At 30.8% G+C, this 22,704-nt stretch overlaps 2 protein-coding genes across 2 annotated transcripts; both read left to right on the top strand.

Annotated features, from left to right (window-relative positions):
* The first annotated feature begins 4,327 nt into the window (after nucleotides 1-4,327).
* On the top strand, nucleotides 4,328-7,327 carry LOC123917625 (ADP,ATP carrier protein 1, mitochondrial). The gene is made up of 4 exons (XM_045969395.1): nucleotides 4,328-4,470; nucleotides 5,654-6,152; nucleotides 6,243-6,614; nucleotides 6,745-7,327. The coding sequence occupies exons 2-4, from the start codon at nucleotides 5,664-5,666 to the stop codon at nucleotides 7,039-7,041; spliced, it is 1,158 nt and encodes a 385-aa protein (XP_045825351.1). The 5' UTR covers nucleotides 4,328-4,470; nucleotides 5,654-5,663; the 3' UTR covers nucleotides 7,042-7,327.
* A 2,223-nt stretch (nucleotides 7,328-9,550) lies between these two features.
* On the top strand, nucleotides 9,551-12,635 carry LOC123919061. Its single transcript, XM_045971283.1, has 6 exons — nucleotides 9,551-9,865; nucleotides 10,189-10,244; nucleotides 10,629-10,684; nucleotides 10,823-11,305; nucleotides 11,727-11,895; nucleotides 12,290-12,635. Exons 1-6 carry the CDS (start codon nucleotides 9,706-9,708, stop codon nucleotides 12,443-12,445), a joined length of 1,080 nt encoding a protein of 359 aa, XP_045827239.1. The 5' UTR covers nucleotides 9,551-9,705; the 3' UTR covers nucleotides 12,446-12,635.
* Nucleotides 12,636-22,704: the final 10,069 nt, after the last annotated feature.

Genomic DNA, 22,704 nt, shown 5'->3' on the forward strand with positions numbered 1-22,704 from the left:
CTCCAAAGCGGGTTGATCATTTGAGTGATAAAAAGATTGGTCTTGAATTTAAGAAGGTTCCGCGTTCAAATCTCGGTAATATTCTTGAAAGGAAATAAATACTCTTTAAGCGATAAGATTTTTTTCATACCTAAATTTCATATCTATAATAAAATTTAAAAAAAACTAGATATTTCACTCGTGCGGGTATTACAGGGTGAATATTGTGGTTTGTGTGGTAGCAACACATTTTTTATTTGATTGAATATTACATATATAAACCTACATATTATATCTAATATACTGATGTAAACAAATAATAGCAAAAGGGAAACTAATTATGAATATACAAACAATTAATAGACAAACATGATATGGAGAAAAATCAACAGCTTAAATCCGTATTATACTTTTTAAATAGTAGTATCAACAACAATGAGATGATGAATAGAGAAGAGATGAAATTAAAATAAATACAAAATAAACACAACTTGAGTTTTTCCAAGACAACTTGAAAATGCACAAAAAAGAAATAAAATGGAATAAGATACATATGAATTCAAACAAAAGGTTAAATAGGTTAATTGTTCTTCGAAAGGAATAGTCTCATTTATGACATAATATTAAATCAATTTAATTTCTCAAAGTATCATAAGAGAAGTAATAATCTATGAAAATTTAACTAAACATCAAGTGATTCATTTTATTCACAATTTATTATGTTCTTCCAATTTATCCCTGAAAATTCTTCTTTTTTTCATCTTAACCTTCTTCATAACTCATTGTCCATTCCAAAGCTGTTGAAGTGACACTCCATCTATCAAGTCATAAAATAATGAAATTGAAATAAAAATTACTCTCATTTGAAGTTAGACAACTTATAAGACAGTTAGAAATAATGTAACTTGTAACAGTTACCTCCCTTTTTTGCACCAGTAGCAATTGTCCACTCCTTACACTTAGCTAAAACGCTACAAAAGTTTTGCATTATGCAGAAAAAACTGCAATAAAAAATAGTCTCCAGTGCAAAAACTTTGTTTTTTCAAACAAAACATCCAAGTTGAAATCAACAAATACATCGAAATCCACAGATTTATAAAAAAGAAGAAATTAACCACTAAATAGAATACATATCCGATCTAAGACTTAAGAAGTTTTCCAATGCAATGTTGGAATTATGGTGTGAGTAATTCAACACTAAATCCACAATTTTATAGAACGCCAAGTGAACTATATATATATAAATTCAAAATTCAGAAGAAAAAAAAGGGTGGAAAATTCAAATTCCAAAAACTTACATTGGTTGAGATGCAAAAAGAATATCTCTCAGCTATCAATTGTTTCCTGCAAATGCAAAACTTCGAGGGAGTCAACAATGGTTGAATAATGAAGACTATATCCAAACTTGAATCTCCAATAGTAGGGACAACATCAATCTAATTGAAGCCTAAAGAAATTAAGAAAACAATTTGTACCCTATAAGTCAAATAAATTAGAATCCTTTTAGACATTGAAATTAGTAACAAATAAAGAAAAATGTCAAAAAGATAAAGCAACATACATCCCAAAAGCAATGAAACCGGTGAGCAAAAACGGCAAGATATTCATGGACGACAGCGAGATAAATGGGGAGGACCGGTGTCACACATACAATCATATGATATATTAGGTATATTTACTTCATCAAGATGAAATTCAACATAATAAGTTTGATACTTGATCCGACAATAATTAACGTACTTCTCCAAATCAGTTATTGGATTTGGATTCCATGGTGCTATGCGTTTAATAACAACAAAAAAAATCATCAATAAATATAAAACAGGGCGAGAATGATTAGTTAGAACATATAAAAGAGAGATGAAAGCAATAAAAACATTTTAAACAACGTAGCGCGAGTTGAGTTTCTCTATTTTGATAATCCATATTGACAATGAAAACTGAAAACACATGAAACTTCATCTATATAATGATGTGTTGTTTTTAATTAATGATTTTTATTGAATAAAAAAAATGTATAAAACGGAAAAAAAAAAACGGGTTTTGTTTAAAAGAAGGTTAAAAAAATGCAGTAACATATTTGATTTTGTAGATGGAAAAAAGTGGTTTTTGTTTTTAAAAAGAAAAATAAAACGTATTAAGCTTAAAAAGTGTGCATTTAAATGATGTTGATTACTTGTTGGTTACAACATTATTTCAACATAATTGATATGACTTAGTGGTAAGTCTATAAAAAAATATAACTAAAAGGTGATATGTAAATATATTAATATATTGAAAAGCTATCGACCAATGGAACGAGCCATGTGCAACCAATCAACCAATATATTGATATATTGACGTATCTACTCTATGATGGTCTAGATATAATAACCTTCATAATTTGAGTATTTATCCATCGACCAATGGGAACAAGTCATGTATCCACATGTAACTCCAAAAAGTTTGTTACAATTTTTATTTTTTTGCGTAAATCGGGTATTTTTTGTGCACAACTGCAGAGACTGATCCCTCGAGCCTTGTGGGACTCAAATGGGGTGGCAAACTCTCCATAAGAGTTTTAACACTACTACATGCCCAAGCCAGGGATCGAACCTGGGACCTTGATTAAGCTAGAAGAGACACACGTCATCTCATCTAAGTGCTCTTGTAGGTACCACGCGCAAATCAATTTATGTGGCTTGTTGTCATTGATTGATGGGTAAATATCCCCACATTATAAGAGGTAGAGCATGCCTCACTTTTTACCATATTTTCTATCAAATTACGCTCTTAAACCCTTTGAGAGTAGAACATGCCAGAGAATGTCTTTTATGAGCTTAGACATAGATATATATGTTCTGTTCGGTAAAAAATAGAGGATATCTGATAAACTAGTTTATAGCGGATAACTTATAAGCTAGCTGATTGAATTTGTAGCGTTTGGTAAAATTAGTGGTTGAACTAACTTATAAGTATGAAATGATATAAAAAAAGATATCTTTAATTAATATTTAATTTTTTTTAAGTAAGATGATACAGTAAAATTGGAAGAAAATATGATAAGCTATAAGTTACTTGAAAACAACGTTTGGAAAATAAGTTATAAGCTAATAAAATAAAGTATAAACTCTTTTTTAAAAATTGTTACCAAACAAAACTTTTAGCTTATAAGCTTGCTTATTTACTTTCTCAAACAAAGTCATCGTTTGAGAAAATGAGACATGCACCACAATAAGCAACCAAACACAACAAATTATTAATCATATTTTTTAAAACCGTAAACATGATGTGAACAACTAAAAAGTTGTGATTAATAGCAAGAGTTTAAAGATGGTAAGTAAACATTGTATAATTTTTTTTGTTGACAATTTAGACATTATATAGCATGTTCACACAAACGACCAATAAAATCTTTTCATTTTGTCATGTAATTATTTTTTAAATTAAAATATTAAAAATTACTCTTCCCACCTTTCAACAACTATCACATGTTTTGTTCATGCCTCTCTCTCCCTCCCTCCTTCCTTCCTTTCACAATCTTCACATCTCTCCTCCATTCTTCTTTGATTTCCTTTGGTTTTTTTTTACTACTTCTTCCTATATTCCACCAAAACAATCAATAAAACCAAAACAAGAAACACAAGTTGCCATTGTTAACCATCAACAGAAATCAAAAGAGACGGCGGGGATTATATGAATATAGCAGAGGATGACGAGAGTCGGGGAGAAGAATGACGCGTGAAGTATGATACTACCTCTGTCCTTAATTATAAAAACATGTTTGACCCTGATATGTACGCCAATACACAATTTTAATCACTAATTTAATTTTATATTAGTTGTGATTAGTAAAAGTATGACCACTAAGAATATAGTAAATAAAAAAAGTTGTGATTAGTATAAAATAATTTTATATTGACGTTGTATATCTATTAAATTTATATTAATATTGATAAAAAATTTATTGTTTTCGATAATTTTGATAATATAAATATGTAATATTAATAAATTATGAAATTTTTAAAACTTAGAATTTTATATTTTACTATTCATAGTTTCTTCTTAAATATTTACCTCTTCATTCAAAAAAAAGTCAAATCCAAGAAGCAAAAGTATGACCACTAAGAATATATTACTATTTATTTCAGTAAAAAAAAAGAAGAAAAAGGGAATATATTAATATTTTTAAGAAAATATATATATTATAGTATTATTACCAAATATTAGCCATCAAATGATCAACGGTCTATATTCAACTCAAGTGTACCCTTCTTTAGAACCTTCCGAGGGCTACCGAATATTGGACGGTGATGGGAGCAATTGTCGATCCAGCATGTACAAATCAAAACACGCCACGTGTAAAATGGAACCCACCAAAATTCACCACTACACAGTGAACCTGTATATATAAATCGAATTTTGCTTCGTTCAAAGCACGCACGCCTCCACACAAATCTCTTCCTGTCTCTCTCTCTTTCTACATCCTTTCGCTAAAACCCTTCGTGAAAGGTAAAACTAACTTCTTCTTCATTTCATAACTGCTTATTTTTCAGATCTGTTCATTTTCTTCAATTATTCTTCGATTTTGTAGATTTACTGATGTATGATGCTATAGATTTGATTCATTTCTGAATTTATTTTTTGTTCTGTTAGGGTTTTTGTGGTTTTACTGTTGTTAAATGGTTGATTCGTAGTTTTTTTTGTTGAAGTTTTTAGTAGTTTTGATTTAGTTTGTAAGAGCATTGTTGATTCGTTGTTAAATCTTCAGATGTGATAGATCTGTTACTGTTTGTTCTAGTTTGCTTGGATCTATTCCGATCTGGTTTGATCTGATCCGATCCAGATTGTTTTTGTGACTCAATTTTAGAGAAATTCGATTTGTGATTTTTTTTTTATATATAAACTTTTCAGTGAAATTCGATCTGTGATTTTTAGTTGATAAGTTTCGATTTGTGTAAATATCAGTGTTTTTGTTTAGATCTATACTTGCTAGTTGTTGCTGATCTGTTTCTTATTTGTGAAACTTTGAAGTTAAGTAGTTTATTTCTGCAATTCTGTTTTGAGTAATCGTTTGTCTTGATTTAATACTCTGTCAATATGATTTGTTATTTTTTTATAAATGAATAAACTTGAATTATGTTTGTCTATTAAATTGATCGGTATCTGATGTTTATGTTTCATTTTCTGATCGGAATTTACGGGTTATAAAAAATTAAGGTTATATTTTTGTGCTGCTGATTAAAGGGTATACTTTATTAGTATGCTACTGAATTTTTGTAGTGCTGATAAGTAGGGTTATTTTTTTTAGCTGTTGATTGTAATTGACAAATTGTTCATCTAGTTTGCTATTTATTTATGAACTCAAAGATGAAAATGAGTTTTTTTTTTTTACTTTGTACATTAGCTTTCAATTGTTGTTCTAAATTTCACTATGGTTTTTTGTCTTATGATTTTGATTGTATTGTATACTTGATTTGAGTTGGTGTACCCTACTTTCATTATTTTAGTAGAATTTTTTTGCAGGGTTATATGTTAATTTTTTGTATGTCTTTAATTGTCTGTGTTCTGATTTTTATTTGCATCCTTTATTGGAGATGTATAATGGATTGATGTTGTTATAGGAGTAAATTATATAATCACATTTGCTAAATTAATGAAACTTTGTTTGACATTAGTTGATTACATTTTTCAGGAAAGCCACTATGGTTGATCAGGTTCAGCAACCTACAATCATGGAGAAGGTCACTGGCCAACTCCATCGTCGATCTGGTCTTTCATCTGGTATTAGGGGTTATGATGCCACCTACCGCAATCCTGCCGTGTTCCAAAAGTACTCCTATGGAAATTACTCAAATGCAGCATTTCAGAATCCATGCAGGGCCACTGTTGATTTATCTGCAGTTGCAACAACCGCTTCACCTGTCTTTGTTGCTGCCCCTGCTGAAAAGAGCCACTTTCTTATTGACTTTCTCATGGGTGGTGTTTCTGCTGCAGTTTCCAAAACTGCTGCTGCTCCCATTGAACGTGTTAAGCTTTTGATCCAAAACCAGGACGAGATGATCAAAACTGGCAGGCTTTCTGAGCCCTACAAGGGTATTGGCGATTGTTTCAAAAGAACAACAGCTGATGAGGGTTTGGTTGCTCTTTGGAGAGGAAACACTGCCAATGTGATCCGTTATTTCCCCACTCAGGTTAGTCATTCTCTATTTTTGATTTTACTTTGTGCTCAACTGTTGTGCTTATTTAATGTTTTTCTGAACCTGCTATTCATGTTTTACTAGGCTTTGAACTTTGCATTCAAAGATTACTTCAAGAGGCTTTTCAATTACAAGAAGGACAGAGATGGTTACTGGAAATGGTTTGCTGGCAACTTGGCATCTGGAGGTGCTGCTGGTGCTTCATCCCTCCTGTTTGTTTACTCTCTTGATTATGCCCGTACTCGTCTTGCCAATGATGCTAAGGCAGCTAAGAAAGGAGGAGAAAGGCAGTTCAATGGTCTTATTGATGTCTACAAGAAGACTTTGGCAACTGATGGAGTTGCTGGGCTTTACCGTGGTTTCAACATCTCCTGTGTTGGAATCATTGTGTACCGTGGTCTTTATTTTGGATTATACGATTCCCTCAAACCAGTTCTTTTGACTGGAAAGTTGCAGGTTTGTTTTTGGCCGTTTTATATAGTGAAATTCAGTTTAGCCAAATTCTTATTTTTGGTGCAAGTGTGCCGCTGCAAGATACCTAATGTTTTATCATTTGCTGAACCCTTTTCTTCTCTTGACATTACAGGATAGCTTTTTCGCCAGCTTTGGGCTTGGATGGCTCATCACCAATGGTGCTGGTCTAGCATCATACCCAATTGACACTGTCAGGAGAAGAATGATGATGACATCTGGAGAAGCTGTCAAGTACAAGAGCTCCTTGGATGCATTCAAACAAATCCTCAAGAACGAGGGTGCCAAGTCATTGTTCAAGGGAGCTGGTGCTAACATCCTCCGTGCCGTTGCTGGTGCTGGTGTGCTCGCTGGTTATGACAAGTTGCAGGTTATTGTGTTCGGCAAGAAATATGGATCTGGTGGTGCCTAAGTATTTAGTGTCTCTTAAGTCAAATTTATTGTTTTTAGATGGCGATGAAAATCATTTAAGTTCCGAGAGTTAGACTAATTGCTGCAGCAAATTTTGTTTAATAAATTTACTCGGGGGGATTCTATCCCAAACTCTTTTAAATTTTGGTCGGAAAGTTGAAATTTATAGCATGATTTGTTGGAGTGGCAGGATAAGTTACTGTCATTTGGAATTTCTTTTTTATGATTCTGAAATATATCACATACAATGTTGTCTTATTTCAAGAATAAAATGCTTTTTTATTTCATGATTATGTTTATTGGTAAAAGATCTTAAAGTAGTGCTTTGATATCTGGATTGATCTTTATTAGATCAATCAAAATACAATATCAGTATGAAAGTTATCTGTCTGGTATTTTTCCCTCTTAATTACAGGTATCTGCTTTTTTACTTGACCAAGTATTCTATAATTTTTTTATTGTCTGTTATTTTTAATTATTATATGTGGATGTTGGGCGGTTCATGCCTTATTCTTGGTGCACATTTTCATAAAATAAAATGCCTTTTTAGACCTTTTATTCGTTTTGGATTTTTCTAAAGCCAATGTCATGAATATATACGATCATTGGTGTTTTTTTATGATAAAGAAGATGGCTGAAAATCATTAGAAAGGCATGGTGCGTGTAATTAGGGGTTTATTTGATATTACTCGAGTGTTGAACTAGCATTGCCACCGTGGAAATATAACTGCTGAATCTGCTTGATGCCTTTGCTTAGATTGTGGCTTCATTTTCTTTAAAAATTGTAAGAAAATCCTGGTATACTTTCGATCATTGACCAAATATGAATTGATATATTTTCATTAATTCGGATTTAGGCAAAGCCTATACATTGTTATGCTTTCAATTTCAAATGATTCTTTTCATGATAAAATGTATGGCTAGGTTGACATATTCAAATTCATGTGATTGTGATGTGGAATGGTAGTTGATTTTTGTGACATGGTATAATCATTCGTGTGATTGTGATGTAATTGATGGATATAGAATAGTAGTTGATTTTTCTGTCAATAGATGCTGATTTGAACCAATAAAATGAAACCTGTGCATTCTTATTTCTTAGGGAGGAGGAGGATCCTTTTGATTGGTTTCTCCAAGTTGAATCAAAATTAGATGGGAGAATGGTATCTCTTGGTATGCAGAGAAGAACTAAAGGAAAAGATGGAATTCATTGATCAATTTGATAAAATGCACAAAAGTAGTGTAACCTATACAGTGGAGTAGTTTATATACATCGGTATTGGTAAAGTAAGCTTAACTAACCAAAGAACAGTTGAGAAATTGTAACTATCTATCTCTAATCTAACCAAACTAGTTAAAGGCTAATTATAGTTAAATACAAGGCGAAAATACATAGTAATATATGTATTTGTATTTTAGATAGTTTCTCAAGAATTAATTCATACACACTTTTGGTGTATTTTTTTGTCCAATTTCCAAGAAAAAATTATTCAATACTATGGTGACATGGTTAGAGCATCTCCGATGGAGATATCTAAAGGAGTTTCATACGCACAATATTCTCAAGTAGTTACTCCACCTCTTCATTAGAATTCTAGATGCATTAAGATGCTTCACAATTTTTAGCATTAAGAGATTCCTTCACTTATTTGGGATTCAGTTACTTCTAATCAACTCAACATATCCAAAACGAAAACATGAGTGAAGATAAAAACAATCAGGAGTAGGGATGACAAAAAACACCATATTGACAAGTATCCGCGGATAAAATCTGCTATGGACACGAGACATGTAACTTAACAGATATCCACAGGTAGTTTAATCTCGATTGATTTATTTTATAAAAATAATATTTGTTATAAAAGATCAATCTCTATTTCAGTTAATTTCATATATTGGTTTATGCGGTCGCACAAGAATGGATAATGTTGAAAGAGATAAATTTTAACAGCAAAAAAAAATCTTTTCTATATTTAAAAAAAATGAAATAACATGTTCCAAGAATATTTTACTATACGAGACTCCATAACATTTTTCTATTTTTATTCATAAAGTAAAAGATTTGTTTTTGTGTCCACAAATCGTAGCTCAACTGACAGAAATATTGAAATTGTTAAGTCGAACGGCATGACTGAGGTTCGAACTTTGACTTTTTAAGTTTGTGTGTGGATTTTAAATGGCTTAACATTTCGTTTATGTAAAAAAAAAAAACTATTTTTTTTTTGTTACGATGATATTGGTACTAAGATTCCACAGCCGTAAGCGATGAGATGACTAATCTCTGCCGGGGTATCTGTGGGACACATAAGGTGGATTCTCCTCTCGCAACCGAATTTTTTCCATACGCGTGAGCCATGAATCGAACACTGAACCACATACTTAAGGGGACCAAAATCCTTATCACTTGCGTCGAGTTAAAAAAAAAAAAAACTGTATTGGTAAAAAAAAGAAAAAATAAGAAGAGTTATAAGATCAAGATCTCCTTCATTACAGAAAGAAAAACCCTCACCTCCAACGGTCAGAACAACGTTCATTCCGTTACTATCAAGTAAAACATAACGGTCACATCTACACTCTCTTTACTACAACACACTTTCTCTCTCTTTCTCTCATCAACCCTTGCTGATTCATTCTTCTTCTTCTCGCCCTCTCTCTGGTCTGATCAATGGAACCCGCGAAAATTGATTGGAAGAATCTAGAATGGAACTTCACTGTTGATGAACTCTACGAACACCTCAACGCACCCAAGTTTGTTGACTTCTTGTCCCTCAATCACAACAACAACAACAACAATGATGATGATGAAGCTTGGTTTTGCAAACCTGGTCAGTTTCTTTTTATTTTTTTTTATCATTTTCTCTCTTTCTTTCAAGTTAATTCTTAATTGGGTTACTCAAAGATTGCATTTTCCTCAATTGGGTTATTCAAAGATTGGATTTTTCTCAACTGGGTTGTTCAAAGATTGCATTTTTCTCAATTGGGTTATTCAAAGATTTGATTTTTCTTAATTGGGTTGTTCAGAGATTGCATTTTTCTCAATTGGGTTATTCAAAGATTGGATTTTTATTAATTGGGTTTGTTAAAGTTTGGATTTTCATTAATGGGTCTTATTAATTTCTTGATTTTGTTGTTGTTGTTGTTGTTGTAGATTGCAACCATCCTAAAACAGCAGAGGATTTTCTCAGATCACCAAGTCCGTTCAAGGTTTCAATTCCTGTCTTTTACATTTCTATTTTTGTAAATCATAGATCCTATTGTTTTTTTGAGATAAAGTTTTCAACTTGAGCTTGATTTGTTGTAAGATTTTATATTTTACCCCAATTTTGTAAATCATGGATCCTATTTTTGGAAATCATGGATCCTATTGTTCATTCATTGTTCTGAGCTTTTAATTATTGTGTTATTCTAGTTATTGTGTTCATTTTGCTAGCTTATAGTTTTAGTCAATTGTCTTATAGGATTCTTTTTTCTCCCTTTTTCTATGTTATGTTACTTTGTATGTTTGTGTTCATTGATTTTAGGTTTTAACCATGGTCTTATTGTACTTAGAATTGTCCATTTTTAATTTTTTGTTTCTATCTTATGAAGGCTAGAAGTCCATTTTATTTATCAGAGAATCTTCCAAGTGGTGACCAAAATAGAAGGTACTTGTATCTAAACAACAAACACTCTTTCTTTTTCCCATTGCAATTTGAGTTTATGCCGAATAATTAAGTCACTAATGAGATTATGCTGAATAATCAAGTCACTAATCAGTGTGTATGTGTTGAATATTTCTATAGAGATGGGAAGATCAAGAGGAGGGTTCCACCCCTTTCATCATCTTCTCCCCAAGATGATAAATTCAGATTCAACCTAGATATGGAAAACCAAAACCCGAATTTGGTTACTCCTCAATTCAAGTCGATGAAGTCTTTGATCAAGTCAAGTGAAGAGAAGAAGAAGCTAGTTGATGAGACATTGCAGGACAATAATAAGGCGGTACCTTCATTGAAATCAACTCTTTCCGCGAAGAACTTGTTTTTGAGACGGCCTATTTTGAATCAAATCACAGAATTCTGCAATGAATTGAAGAGATTGGCATTAAGAGCTAGGGAAAGAGAAGATGCTGAAAATTTGAATCCAATAGAGAGTAAAGAAGAGGTTGTTGTGCATGAGAAGACCCCGCCGGTTAAAGCTTTGGCAGAAAGGAAACCACTGCTTGAAATGGGCAAGGCTGAAAGATCGGAGGGGATGTGTATTAAAGGGAAGCTAAACATAAAGAAGTAAGCATTCTCTCCCTTAGAATCTTTGTGTTTCTTTATGTTTAGTGTGTAGTGAATGTAGTAAAAAAGTTACTTGACCATTGATAATAATCGATCTTCGATCAATGGGGATAATTTGCATAACTGTGCGACTGCAGGGGATTGCTACCGTATGCATCTAGGTCCGTATTAGATGGACAATTTAAAAGTGAAACATTGCAATGTTGGGAATCTGACTTACCTGGTTTTAAATTGTGGTCGCGGTTATAGTTACACTGCGAACCGCAATTTAAAACCATGATAACTACTTATACAAACCGTGGTTATTGTTTTAACTCTTTGATTTGGGTTGTATTTACAACACTAAGAAAATCACACTATTCTGTAATTCTTCTAGAATTTCATTAGTTAATTAATTTTGTATTACTCTTGTATTTTGCAGAAGACCCGATGAGGCAGAAAACATGCCTATAACTCTTGACTTGGAGAATGTAAGACAAAAGAGGGAAAATGGCTTACAACAAATTCGGACAAACCCTCCTTCTCCTCAGTGCTTCTCTGCTGGACTCATCAAAACTAACCCTTCAAAGGGTTCCAAATCCCGGTTAATGGTATGTCTCAAACTATACAATTAAACTATTCATATTGTGTTTTATGACTTACAAGACGAGGCTAACAATAGATTAGACAAAATCAAAGTATACCATCAACACATAAGATAATCAGACTGAAATTGTTTCAAAGGGTCAATAGATTCATCGGCAGATGTCATGAACCGATATCAAGGTAATCAAGAAAACAAGATAGATATACAATGAGTAATGAGGGTTAGGTTGAAAGTTACTATAGTATAAGTCAAATTGATACAATTTTACATCAACCTAAAACTATTTAACGTGTAATTTAGTTACATGAATTTTAATGTCGCAAACACTTCCGAAATGTAATTGAAAGTAAGAACCATTGAGTAATTAAAAGTGTTTTGATGATCACCTTATCATGCAGGAAAGAGGAATACTTGAAGAAGTTGTGCAAAACAAGGAAGTTGCAAAGGACGGACCAGCACAAAACAGCAAAAGTGTTACTATAATTGATGGAAGAGAAACAAAAGCTTTGGACATGTTTTGGTTCTTCAAGCCTTGCACAACAATGTCAAGCTAAATCTCGTTGAAATTAATCAGGCTCAAAAGTGATTAATTATAAATTCATTCATTCTTTCATTTGTTTTCTACATTACTATGTCTATAATGTATTCATTGATACAAGAATCTGAAACTGATGATTCATTACACCTGTACTATTGAACCTAAATTTTGTCAATAAATTGTTACCTTCATTTGCCTGTGACTTACCTGAGGAGTTGTTTTATGTTTCAACATTTAACTCGAGGAAATCAGTATTTTGGTACTTGAAAGTGTAAGAGTCGAACAAAACAAATAGTAACCATGTCTGTCTATTGATAGAACTTGAGAAAAGTCTATCATTTCAACCAGTTGGTCAATGAAGAGAACTAAAAAATATAAGTTACTCTGTTCGTTTTAAAACGAGTGTCGTTTAAAGTTTTTCCACACAAATTAAAAAATTCAATGATGTTGTCAAAATATATGACACTTTTATTAAACTAACCTTATTAAAGCACACCTACACTGAATCAATATTTGGTGCAATCAGTAGGTTTAAAAGACATAATATTTTTTTGTAAGTCATAACCAACTAACAAGTTATGCTGTGAAAAACTCCCAAAGATAACAAGACCTTGAAAAGACCCCTCTTCATAATTATTTTTAAGGACTTTTGCTGATAAGGTAAAGAAGTCTTTCGCTGTTTGTTTATCATATTCATAATTGAGTTAGACCTTCACTAAAACGGTAATTAATCTCTCTTTGTAACTTCAAATTTAGTGGGGTTTAATTATGTAGAAAGCTAACTCGATTGCGGTCATTTCGGTATCCGTTTGGTGAATTATTGATCCAAATTGAGTTGAGTGCGAAGCTTTGAAGTTGTGACTCGAAAGCAGATTTTGTGTAAAATTTTGGGGGATATATCTTCACTAAAACGGTAATTAATCTTTTTCCGTGACTCCAAATTTAGTGGAGTTTGATTATGTGGAAATCTAACTCAATTACGGTTATTTCGGTATTAGTTTGGTGAATTATTGATCCAAATTGAGTTCTGTGCGAAACTTTGAAGTTGAGGCTCGAAAGCAGAATTTTAGGGGGGGCAAAATCCAAAAAATTATAAAACAGGGGGTAAAAGTTCGCATTTTAAAACAAGAGGGTAAAATTCCGATTTAATCAAAACAGGAGGGGTAAAACTGCACAAATTTTTAAAGAGAACTTTTAAACTACAATTCAACCCCTTATTTGTGTTTATTTCATCACTTTCAAATATATCATTATTTTCGATAATTTTCTTATATTTGCATAATGTAATCCTTAAACTAATAGTAATATGCATCACCTAAAAATAAATATTTCATTCAACCATATAGATAAAAACAAAAAAAAACTTTTATAGTTCACAAATCATAGTTCAACTGACAAAAATGTTAAAATTGATAGTTTCGGACGTCAGGACTGAAATTCGAATCTAGGTCACTCCACTTTGTGTTTGTGAGCTTTTAATGACTTTGTCATTTTACCTATCAACAAAAAAGAAAAAAGAATTTATAATTTAGGAACATTACAGAATGGGTTGGTTTGCGGGGTAACTTCGCTTATAGGGTTACTAAATGTATTTCCATTGATCCAAACATACATTATTGCCAATCATGAACTTGAAATCTAACATATGCATGTAGCTATAGTCTAGGAGTCACATGAAGTAAATCTAACACACCATAGTTGGTAATTAACTTTGATCCAACAATACACTCAATTAATATATAATTATGTTATCCAACAAAGTTATATATCTTTTTGTAATTTTTCCTTTCCCATCATGAACGGTTATAAAATAATAGAAATTTAGTAAAAATAATAATAATTTTTTTGAAGAAGAAAATAATAATAATTATTATGATTTCTAAGATTTTTATATGACCTTTTTACTAATTAGTGTGTTAAAAGGACAAACACAACGCATTAACATACTTAAGAGACATTTAATAATTATTCAAATTTTGTGAATGATTTTTTACAATTCCATAAGTGCTAAAAACTATATAATTGATGCACGGAGATAGTGAGTTTTATAAATTGTAAAGTGATAAAATCATTTGTACATGCAAAAAGGAAGAAATATGGGTGAAATTGTCAAATTTGTTTACGTTATGATTATCTTTTTTTCTCTATTTCTTGTTGAAGCGAGTTTTACCCGTAAGCCCTTTTTATCCTCTTCTTTATTTTGTACACTATATTTTATCTCATTTTAGTTACATTTTTATATATATTGTCATTTTTTGTTTCCCATTACAGCTGATGTTAGATGCTCTTCAAATTATAATTGCCCTGCTGGTATGTGCTTGTTTCCATTGAAACCTATTTGTAAATCCACCAAATGTATATGTGTTAAATCATCATCAGTTACCTCATGATTCAGGAGAGTACAAAAACTTCATACTAAAATATTCTATAAGCTGTCATTTAGTTATTATGTATTTTTTTGTACGCAATTTAGTTATTATGTTAGCACTCCAATAATGTGCACTTTTTTCTTTTTAATTTCAAGAACTTTGTAGTTATGATTTTGTACTCTAAGATTAAATAAGGCAGCAAATAATACTAGTATTTAAATTTTCTTCTTCCCTCTTTATTTGGGAGATATCGTCATGGTCTTCAATTCAAGCATATCACACTTTCTTTTCAACCCGACGTCCTATCAAAATATATTTAATAGTTAAGTTGAAAAATAGTTTTTATGTTACTCCTAAGTCAATTATTTTATATATATGTCATTAATTATATTGTATATATATATTGTGATTTTTTACTATTCAATTTATATCTCTCTTACATTTTCTTTTTTAAAAAATCTCAGATACTTTGTTCACTTTTAAAAGATATGAAAAACTACAACTTCACTACAATATTATAAGAGAATGGATCTCACCATTTTTTTTTTTCTCTAAGTTTTTTCAATTTTTACATCTTAACTATTAATCAACTTTTCTCAATTTTTTTTTCTAATTAAAATATTATCACGTTTTATAATTCAATAATCTAGACGCCAAACAATTTTTTTTTTGGTGAAGCCAAATCCATTTGATCCATAACATGCATATCTACATTTCGTATGAAGACACCAATACTTTATTCAGTTGTTTAGATTTCACGGGAATCTAAACACCAAAGTAATTGTCAACCTTATCCATCTTATTCACATATTTTCGAGCTTATTCCATCCCAATTTTGAGGCTCTCATTGTAGCCAACACTAAATTATTGTACTAAATTTTGTTTAAGTTTCTTTTAGAAATTTTTCGATGATTATTTTAGAAAGAAAAAAAATGTAGTGTTTTTCTAAAAAACAGAAATAAAAGAATTAGTCGTAATATCTTTGAGTAAAATTGGGGAGTTGCACTTGTTTTAGGCTTTTGGTATTCCCCATTATTTCAACCCTTAATATCAAACTCTTAGTTGGTCATTTCATTGTGGAATCGGACTCTGAAGTTGTTGTGAAGTGTTTGCAGGGTATTTCTTGTCTGGCAGAGATTGAAAACATCATTCTAGATTGTTCTAATATCATGTCTAATCTTTGTAATTGTATGTTGTTTTTATTAGAAGATGTAAATGCATATATTTGAATGTCAAAAAAAAAAAAATCAAATTCTTAGAATTTCACATATTGAATTGCTAGAAATCGAAACAATCAACCGAGTCCTCTTTTGCTACATGGAATTTGTCTTCTAAAGCTAGGGTAAGGGTGAGAGTAGGATTGATTTTATGAGTAAAATATATTGTGGGATGAATGGAAATTTTCCTTAGTTTCCAAGAGATTCATTTGGAGCTAGGGTAAGGGTAAGAACATCGATTTTATGAGTAAAATAAAGAACGTGTAAACTATAATGAAGATTATTACAATATATGTTAGAAATCGTTGCTTTGGTGTGAATTTAGTAATGCTGAAATGACTTGATATTTGAAGTGCATGTGAATTCTAATGTATGACTACTTTGCTATAGTAAAAATAATGTGTTTACAAACGAACGCTCAAAGAACTAATGTACGGTTAGGATTTTGTGACACGTTAGTTGTGTAAGAGCATACAACCACTGGATAATTAGTCTTGTTCATTCAAAGTGAATACACGATATCAATCATTAGAACCACGTTTCGATCAACCGCAACTGCGATTCAGAGAGGGTTAAAATCGCTTGATAGTAGAATTGACCCGCGAATCAAATTAAACGGTTCAATGAGCCAAATATCAATGATGAAAAAGGAAAACAAAATGAATACACAAAGAATTAAACACTATTAAGAAGAGTCCAAGTCACACCCCGACAATTCACTTGAATGATCCTTAAACTTTGGTTAGTCATGTTGACTATAAACCAACTGCTCAATGGAGGCAACTCTCAATAATTGGAGTATTCATACTCCCAAATCTGGAGAATTTAATGTTTTTGTTTTGGTAATTGTAGAAAAGTTATTACAACTTTCATCGAGGATAGAAATTTACATAGTAATTGTGTTAACCTAATAACTGAACAGAACTATTCAATTTAAAATGAATGGTTGAGATCTTAAATTGTTTAAAATTATCGATAAGTTGATTTGAAAAACATCAGTTGAGATTTGTCAGCGGTCATATTTACATCAATCTATATAAAAAAAAAGTTTATTTTTTATATTCATTATAAAATTGATGTATCTAGACAATATTATAGTTTAAATACATCAATCATTTGATTATTGGTGGCATTATTTTGAGTCCCATCCAAGCAATTATGTGTCACCTAACTCCAGTTGGAGTGGTTCTCAGCCAAACCGACTATAATTAAGATTATAGTATACTGATATCTAATAGCGTTTAGATAAAATAATACATACTCCTTCCGGTCCTTTTTATAAGAAACACTTTGGAATTTTTATTTAGTCCTTTTTATAAGAAACACTTTGACACAATTTCATTTGTACTCTTATTAAATACAATCAAATAATTCATTATAATGCTAGTGCATTAATTAGAGAGACCTATTTCCCATGCTAGTCAAAGGTTAGTTTTGGAATATAACATAAAATGTTAGAATCATTAATGAGAAAATTTACCTTCCTTGGTCTGTGTGATTTTGTCAAAGTGTTTCTTATAATAAGGACCGGAGGAAGTATGTTTCATTTAATTTATTTAACGTCATAAGTTTGATCTTTCACTTAGACAAGAATCAATGTTAAAATTTTGAGAGAGAGTTTAACATTCATATTTAAGTTCCATAAGGCTCGACAAATTAATTTCTAGTTTCTACAATTACTCACGAAAGATAAGTGACCTTAGTAGAATTCGATCTCCTATCTTGTGCACCTTGTATACAATATCTCTATCGACTAAGTACACTCAACTATTAAGAATTATTTATTCTATTCAGCTTAGTACTAGTACTTCATACTATACAAAAAATATTATACAATTCATAAACATTTTTTATTGAATATAATTAATGAACATCGATTCATTTTTTTTTTTTTGTTGATAAATACAGTGAAAGATGGATGCATCGTTCTACCTCATTCGTTCTTATTTGGAATTGGAATGTGAATTGTGAAATATATTTAATTAGATAGATTATTACAGTGAAATATACAAATATACGGTTCTACCTCAGACCTATATAAGGATCAAATTTAATTAGATTATTACCAAATAAAAAAACAAACTTATATTTAGTTTATCATAAAATAATAGCTAACAATGTCCAAAAATAACACAATCCAAATTCAAAGTCTAATCTCCAAATGAAGACATTAAACTTAATTGGTTAATTGCTAAAAAAAAGTACAATCCAGAAGAGTAACAAAGAGACAAAAAACTAAATAGAAAAACAAAAACATATGAAGAAAAAAAAAACATTAAAATTAAGATTATAAATGGTTCAAATTAAACAAAACATATTCTTGAATCTACCTTGCGTTACTAAGTACAAGATCCAAGATCCTAGACCAACCTAGCTGCAATCTTGAATTGAACCTGTTGGTGTATAATCTTGATTCTCTGTTAAATTCTTCAATGGTTTCCACAAAGGTGTTTAAGTTTCTGATTGGTGGAATATAGAGAAGTAGAGGAACAGCAGAGAAAGCCATCGTCAACAAAAATTGAAGCATTATTTTTTTTTTCCTTTGGAATTTTGCAATAGCCACTACCAAGAGAGAAATCACATGAAAAGAGATAAAGATGAAAACTTTGATACAAAATTGAAAAGGGTATGTATGTGGATTTTGTGGTTTTTTTTCTTTCTTGGAAGGGTAAGAAAGAAGTAGAGAAGAGGTTAGAGATGAGTATAAAGAAATATAGCAAAGGGAGAAAGAGAGTCTAGAAAGTTATTTGGAAAACAAATTTATTGTCTAAGATCGTATTTATATACGAATGTTAATACAATTTTTTTTTAACTTTTTTTTTATTACTGTAAAAAACTTGTTTATTTTAAGTTAAATTAATAAATATAAATGATGTATTTATATTTTATACGGTGTTAAATATGTTGTCAATTATCAATATTTTGTTGGTCAAGTGGTGATTGACGCTGAATTTGATAAGGAGAATCACAATTCAATTCTTCGTAATTGCGATTGAGAGGGGGTTGAAATCACTTAATACCAAAACTAATCTCCAAACTAGATTAGACAGTATAGTGAATCGAATACTAATAAAAAATAAAATAAAAATTCTCGACAATTATTTTTTATGTTCAAATGACATCATTGCTTTATAAGACCATGTGCAATGGTGGAGTTGAATCCACTCTCAACACCAAAAAAGTGGTCAATGGTGTGTTGAACAATGTGTTGAAAATGACATGGAGAGGAGAGAAGATGAAAACATTCAACATAGTTGAATCCGAAAAGCTCAGCCATGTGTTGCGTTTTTGCTGGTTAGGGATGGCGCGTGCTACAAACGCGGGGACATGGCGCATCAGCGCGCAGAGGGACGGAGAGAGAAAGATTTTTGCCGACACGTGTGGCTATTTGATTGGCTGGACGGATTTTTATTACAATAATACTTTTAACTCAATTATTTCATCGCAAATTTTTTTTTTTATTTTTTTACCAAAATTCATGATTTTTTTTCTATAAATAGAGACTTGGTTCATTTGATTTGAACACAGGAAAAAAATCAAGTTTTTCACTATCTTAATCTTATTATTATGTTTATATTAGTGTTTATTTTGAAGTTTTAGTCTTTTTGTTTAGTGAAATGGATCTCAATAATCATTTCAACACCCAAAATTATTTGTATCATACTAATTACCTTGTATCGTATAAATTATTTAAAAAAAATTGTTTTTATTTCAAAAAACTAAAAAACAAATCGTTAAGTGTTAACTATTTTAATTTAATTTTAATTGATAATTGTAATTTTATGAAATTATAAAAACAAAAATATAAATTTAAATAAGAATATGAAATAAAATTGGTGGGTTAGAGAAAGTGGTGGGATAGAGTGTTGAATGAAAAAACTATTGGAGAGGATAAAAGTTGAATGAGTAGGTGGAAGAAAGAGAAAATAATGTGAAGTGTTGGGAGTTGAAAAATATGGTGTTGAATGTTAAAACCATTGCTCATGGTCTAAGTAGCAAAATTCAAAAATTTATATAGATACCAGTTTTCTAATTAAAAAGGCACAAATACTAGTAATTCTAATAGAGTAATAGCAAATAAGAGTCAAGACTGTTTTATTCCTTCATAAAAAATTATGAGATCTAATTTTGTACCTAAGAAAAATAAAAACAAAAATCAGTTTTTGAGAAGATGTAACTAGAACACCTTAATCTCTACCTTATTCACACTTTTGTTTGGTTGATGAAGAAAAGATAGAAAGGAACAAAAAAGTGAAAAGAAATTAAAATGAATAAAAAAATAAGATGATTATTTAGTAGTTTGTTATTACTAATTAGAGAAAAGGAAATAAACTAACAATAGAAAAAAAAATTGTATATTTATAAAATAAAGTAATTTTTACCTATAAAAATATTACTTTTTTGGGGTGGGGCTCGATCGTGACCCACCTCAGTCCACCACTAGTACCGTCTATAGTCCGACAATTTTTTTTCCATTCTTTTGAGGTCAAATGTTTTTACTATTATTATTATTATTATTATTATTATTATTATTATATATATATTAAATTTTATAATTTGATTAAAGGAGAATGTTAACTTGTGCCCTTAAGGGCACATGTTAAGAAGATAAATGTGAAAAAAATTTATTGAACTTGTGGTGTATTCAATTATCTAAACAATAAATTATTTGTATCATTAAATGCTATATTTCTATTTTTAGGTAGTTTAACATGTGTCTTTAGGGCACAAGTTAACATGACCATTTTATTTAAATATGTTCATGCAAAATAAACTTTTAAACAGTCTAACAAGTCATATCTTAAATTATCAAAAGATCAAACTCAAACCTAAAAATAAGCCTACTATGACAGGCCACGTGCCTTCAATTTTTAATAGATTAGACTTAGACTTATAAAGTCTAACTCTCGGTCTATTTCCAACCCTAATTGCTATCGATTCAAATTTAGCTTGGTGTATTGATATTGACTTGGGACTTAGGAGTGTGCTCCTCTTAAGGTCTGAGGTTCGATTCTCTCTAATACCAATTTAGGTTGGCTAATTTAACTTCTAAAAAAAACTCTTCTACATGGTGTCTTTGTGCTTGCTCTCTTATGTTAAGAACCAAATAGTAGTATTAAAGAATAAATGATCACATTAAATTAAAAGGCAAAGTACATTAAAATAATGGCGGATGCTAGCATGCGTCAGTGTAACATATCTCTCACTGGTGAGAGAGTATTTTTACCGGTTATCAGAGGTTTTTTTTTTTAGCAATTATTAATTGAGAATATAATATTATAAATTATTATTAGACATTAAAACACATAATAATTAAAAAGAAAATACTTTTCCAGGATACAGATCTGTCATGATACTCATTTATACAAGATATTTGATACTTTCTTCGAAGCAAGCTCAAACGGACAAAGCAACCATATGTGAAGACAACTGGTTTGGGTCGATCGAGAAGCAAAACAAAGCAAAGTGAAGAGTGAAGACAATGGAGCTGTAGATCAACTCATCAACTTATAAACAATACTGAGTCAAACTCAACTCGACGTCATCTCTTTAATTTTTATTTTTTTTTCTTACAAGTTTTTATTTAAAAAATAATAATTCTTGAGTCAACTCAACTCACTCTACTCTCCAATCTCACCGAGTCAGCTCACTGCAACATGAAAACTTCCACCACCTCCTGCAAACAAACACGAACACTAAAAACAACTCATATCCACCGCCTAACCAACACCTGTAGAGAAACAAACAAAGCCCCACCAGAAGAACAGAAAAAACACCCAAATTGAATTATTGCAGTGATTCAAAACAACCCAAAAACTCATATTTTTTTAAGATCCAAAATTCACAAAAATGAAATTACTGGCCAAAACAACCCAGAAACTCTTTTTTTTTTTTTTTCTTTTTCAAGATCCCAATTCACAAAAATGAACTGGCCACCACAAATTTCTTTGTTTATGGATATTGTTTTAGAAAAGAAAGAAGAAAAAAGTTATTAAGAAAACAAAGTTACTGCAACAAACAAGAAGAAAAGGAACGATACTTTAATTATTTTTGCTATGAAACAGAAAAATATTTTAATCACACTCAATTAAACTAAGGGATTTAAAATAAAAGGGAAAAAACCGATACATCACTGTAGCAAGAGGTTGCTGGTGATAGATCCAAACCGTTGATGAATTAGTCAACATATCCAACAACGTTAAATTCATTTTCACAGGTGAGAGACATGACTCACTCGCTCACGCTAGCCTCTGCCTAAAATAATAACTAGCAAAGTGCAAAAGTGACACAATTTAAATTCGAAGTACATTAAAATATTAAACTTAAGTGATTAATGATTTCCTCAATAAAAAAACAAGTGTAGTTTACGAACAACTTGAGGCAAATAATATAGCCGCTGCCGCTCCAATTACAAATTAATAATGCAACTATCATTTTAAATTCCCCTATGTCAGGAAAATTAGCTTCACAAATGGATCTTCATGAAGGAACGGGTCATGCTATGTTGCTGAACTCCAATCTTATAATTAAGAAAAAATTGGACTTTTAATACTACATGCTGTCTCACTGAGTTGAAGTGGTATACGTCATTGGAGGTGCTCTAAGATATCTTCTCCTAAATAAAAAAACAAAAACTTATTAAAAAAAACATTTAAAAATTAAGATTATAAATAGTTCAATTAAACAAA

The sequence above is a fragment of the Trifolium pratense genome, linkage group LG3 (genome assembly GCF_020283565.1).
Source record: "Trifolium pratense cultivar HEN17-A07 linkage group LG3, ARS_RC_1.1, whole genome shotgun sequence".
NCBI classification, from domain to species: Eukaryota; Viridiplantae; Streptophyta; class Magnoliopsida; order Fabales; family Fabaceae; genus Trifolium; species Trifolium pratense.

Excerpts from the sequence above, each read along its gene's own strand:
- LOC123917625 (XM_045969395.1), top strand. The coding sequence starts at position 5,664 with ATGGTTGATCAGGTTCAGCAACCTACAATCATGGAGAAGGTCACTGGC. Across the intron at positions 6,153-6,242 it reads TCCGTTATTTCCCCACTCAG|GCTTTGAACTTTGCATTCAA; the intron begins GTTAGTCATTCT and ends ATGTTTTACTAG. Across the intron at positions 6,615-6,744 it reads TTTTGACTGGAAAGTTGCAG|GATAGCTTTTTCGCCAGCTT; the intron begins GTTTGTTTTTGG and ends TTGACATTACAG.
- LOC123919061 (XM_045971283.1), top strand. The coding sequence starts at position 9,706 with ATGGAACCCGCGAAAATTGATTGGAAGAATCTAGAATGGAACTTCACT. Across the intron at positions 10,685-10,822 it reads AGTGGTGACCAAAATAGAAG|AGATGGGAAGATCAAGAGGA; the intron begins GTACTTGTATCT and ends ATATTTCTATAG. Across the intron at positions 11,896-12,289 it reads GTTCCAAATCCCGGTTAATG|GAAAGAGGAATACTTGAAGA; the intron begins GTATGTCTCAAA and ends CTTATCATGCAG.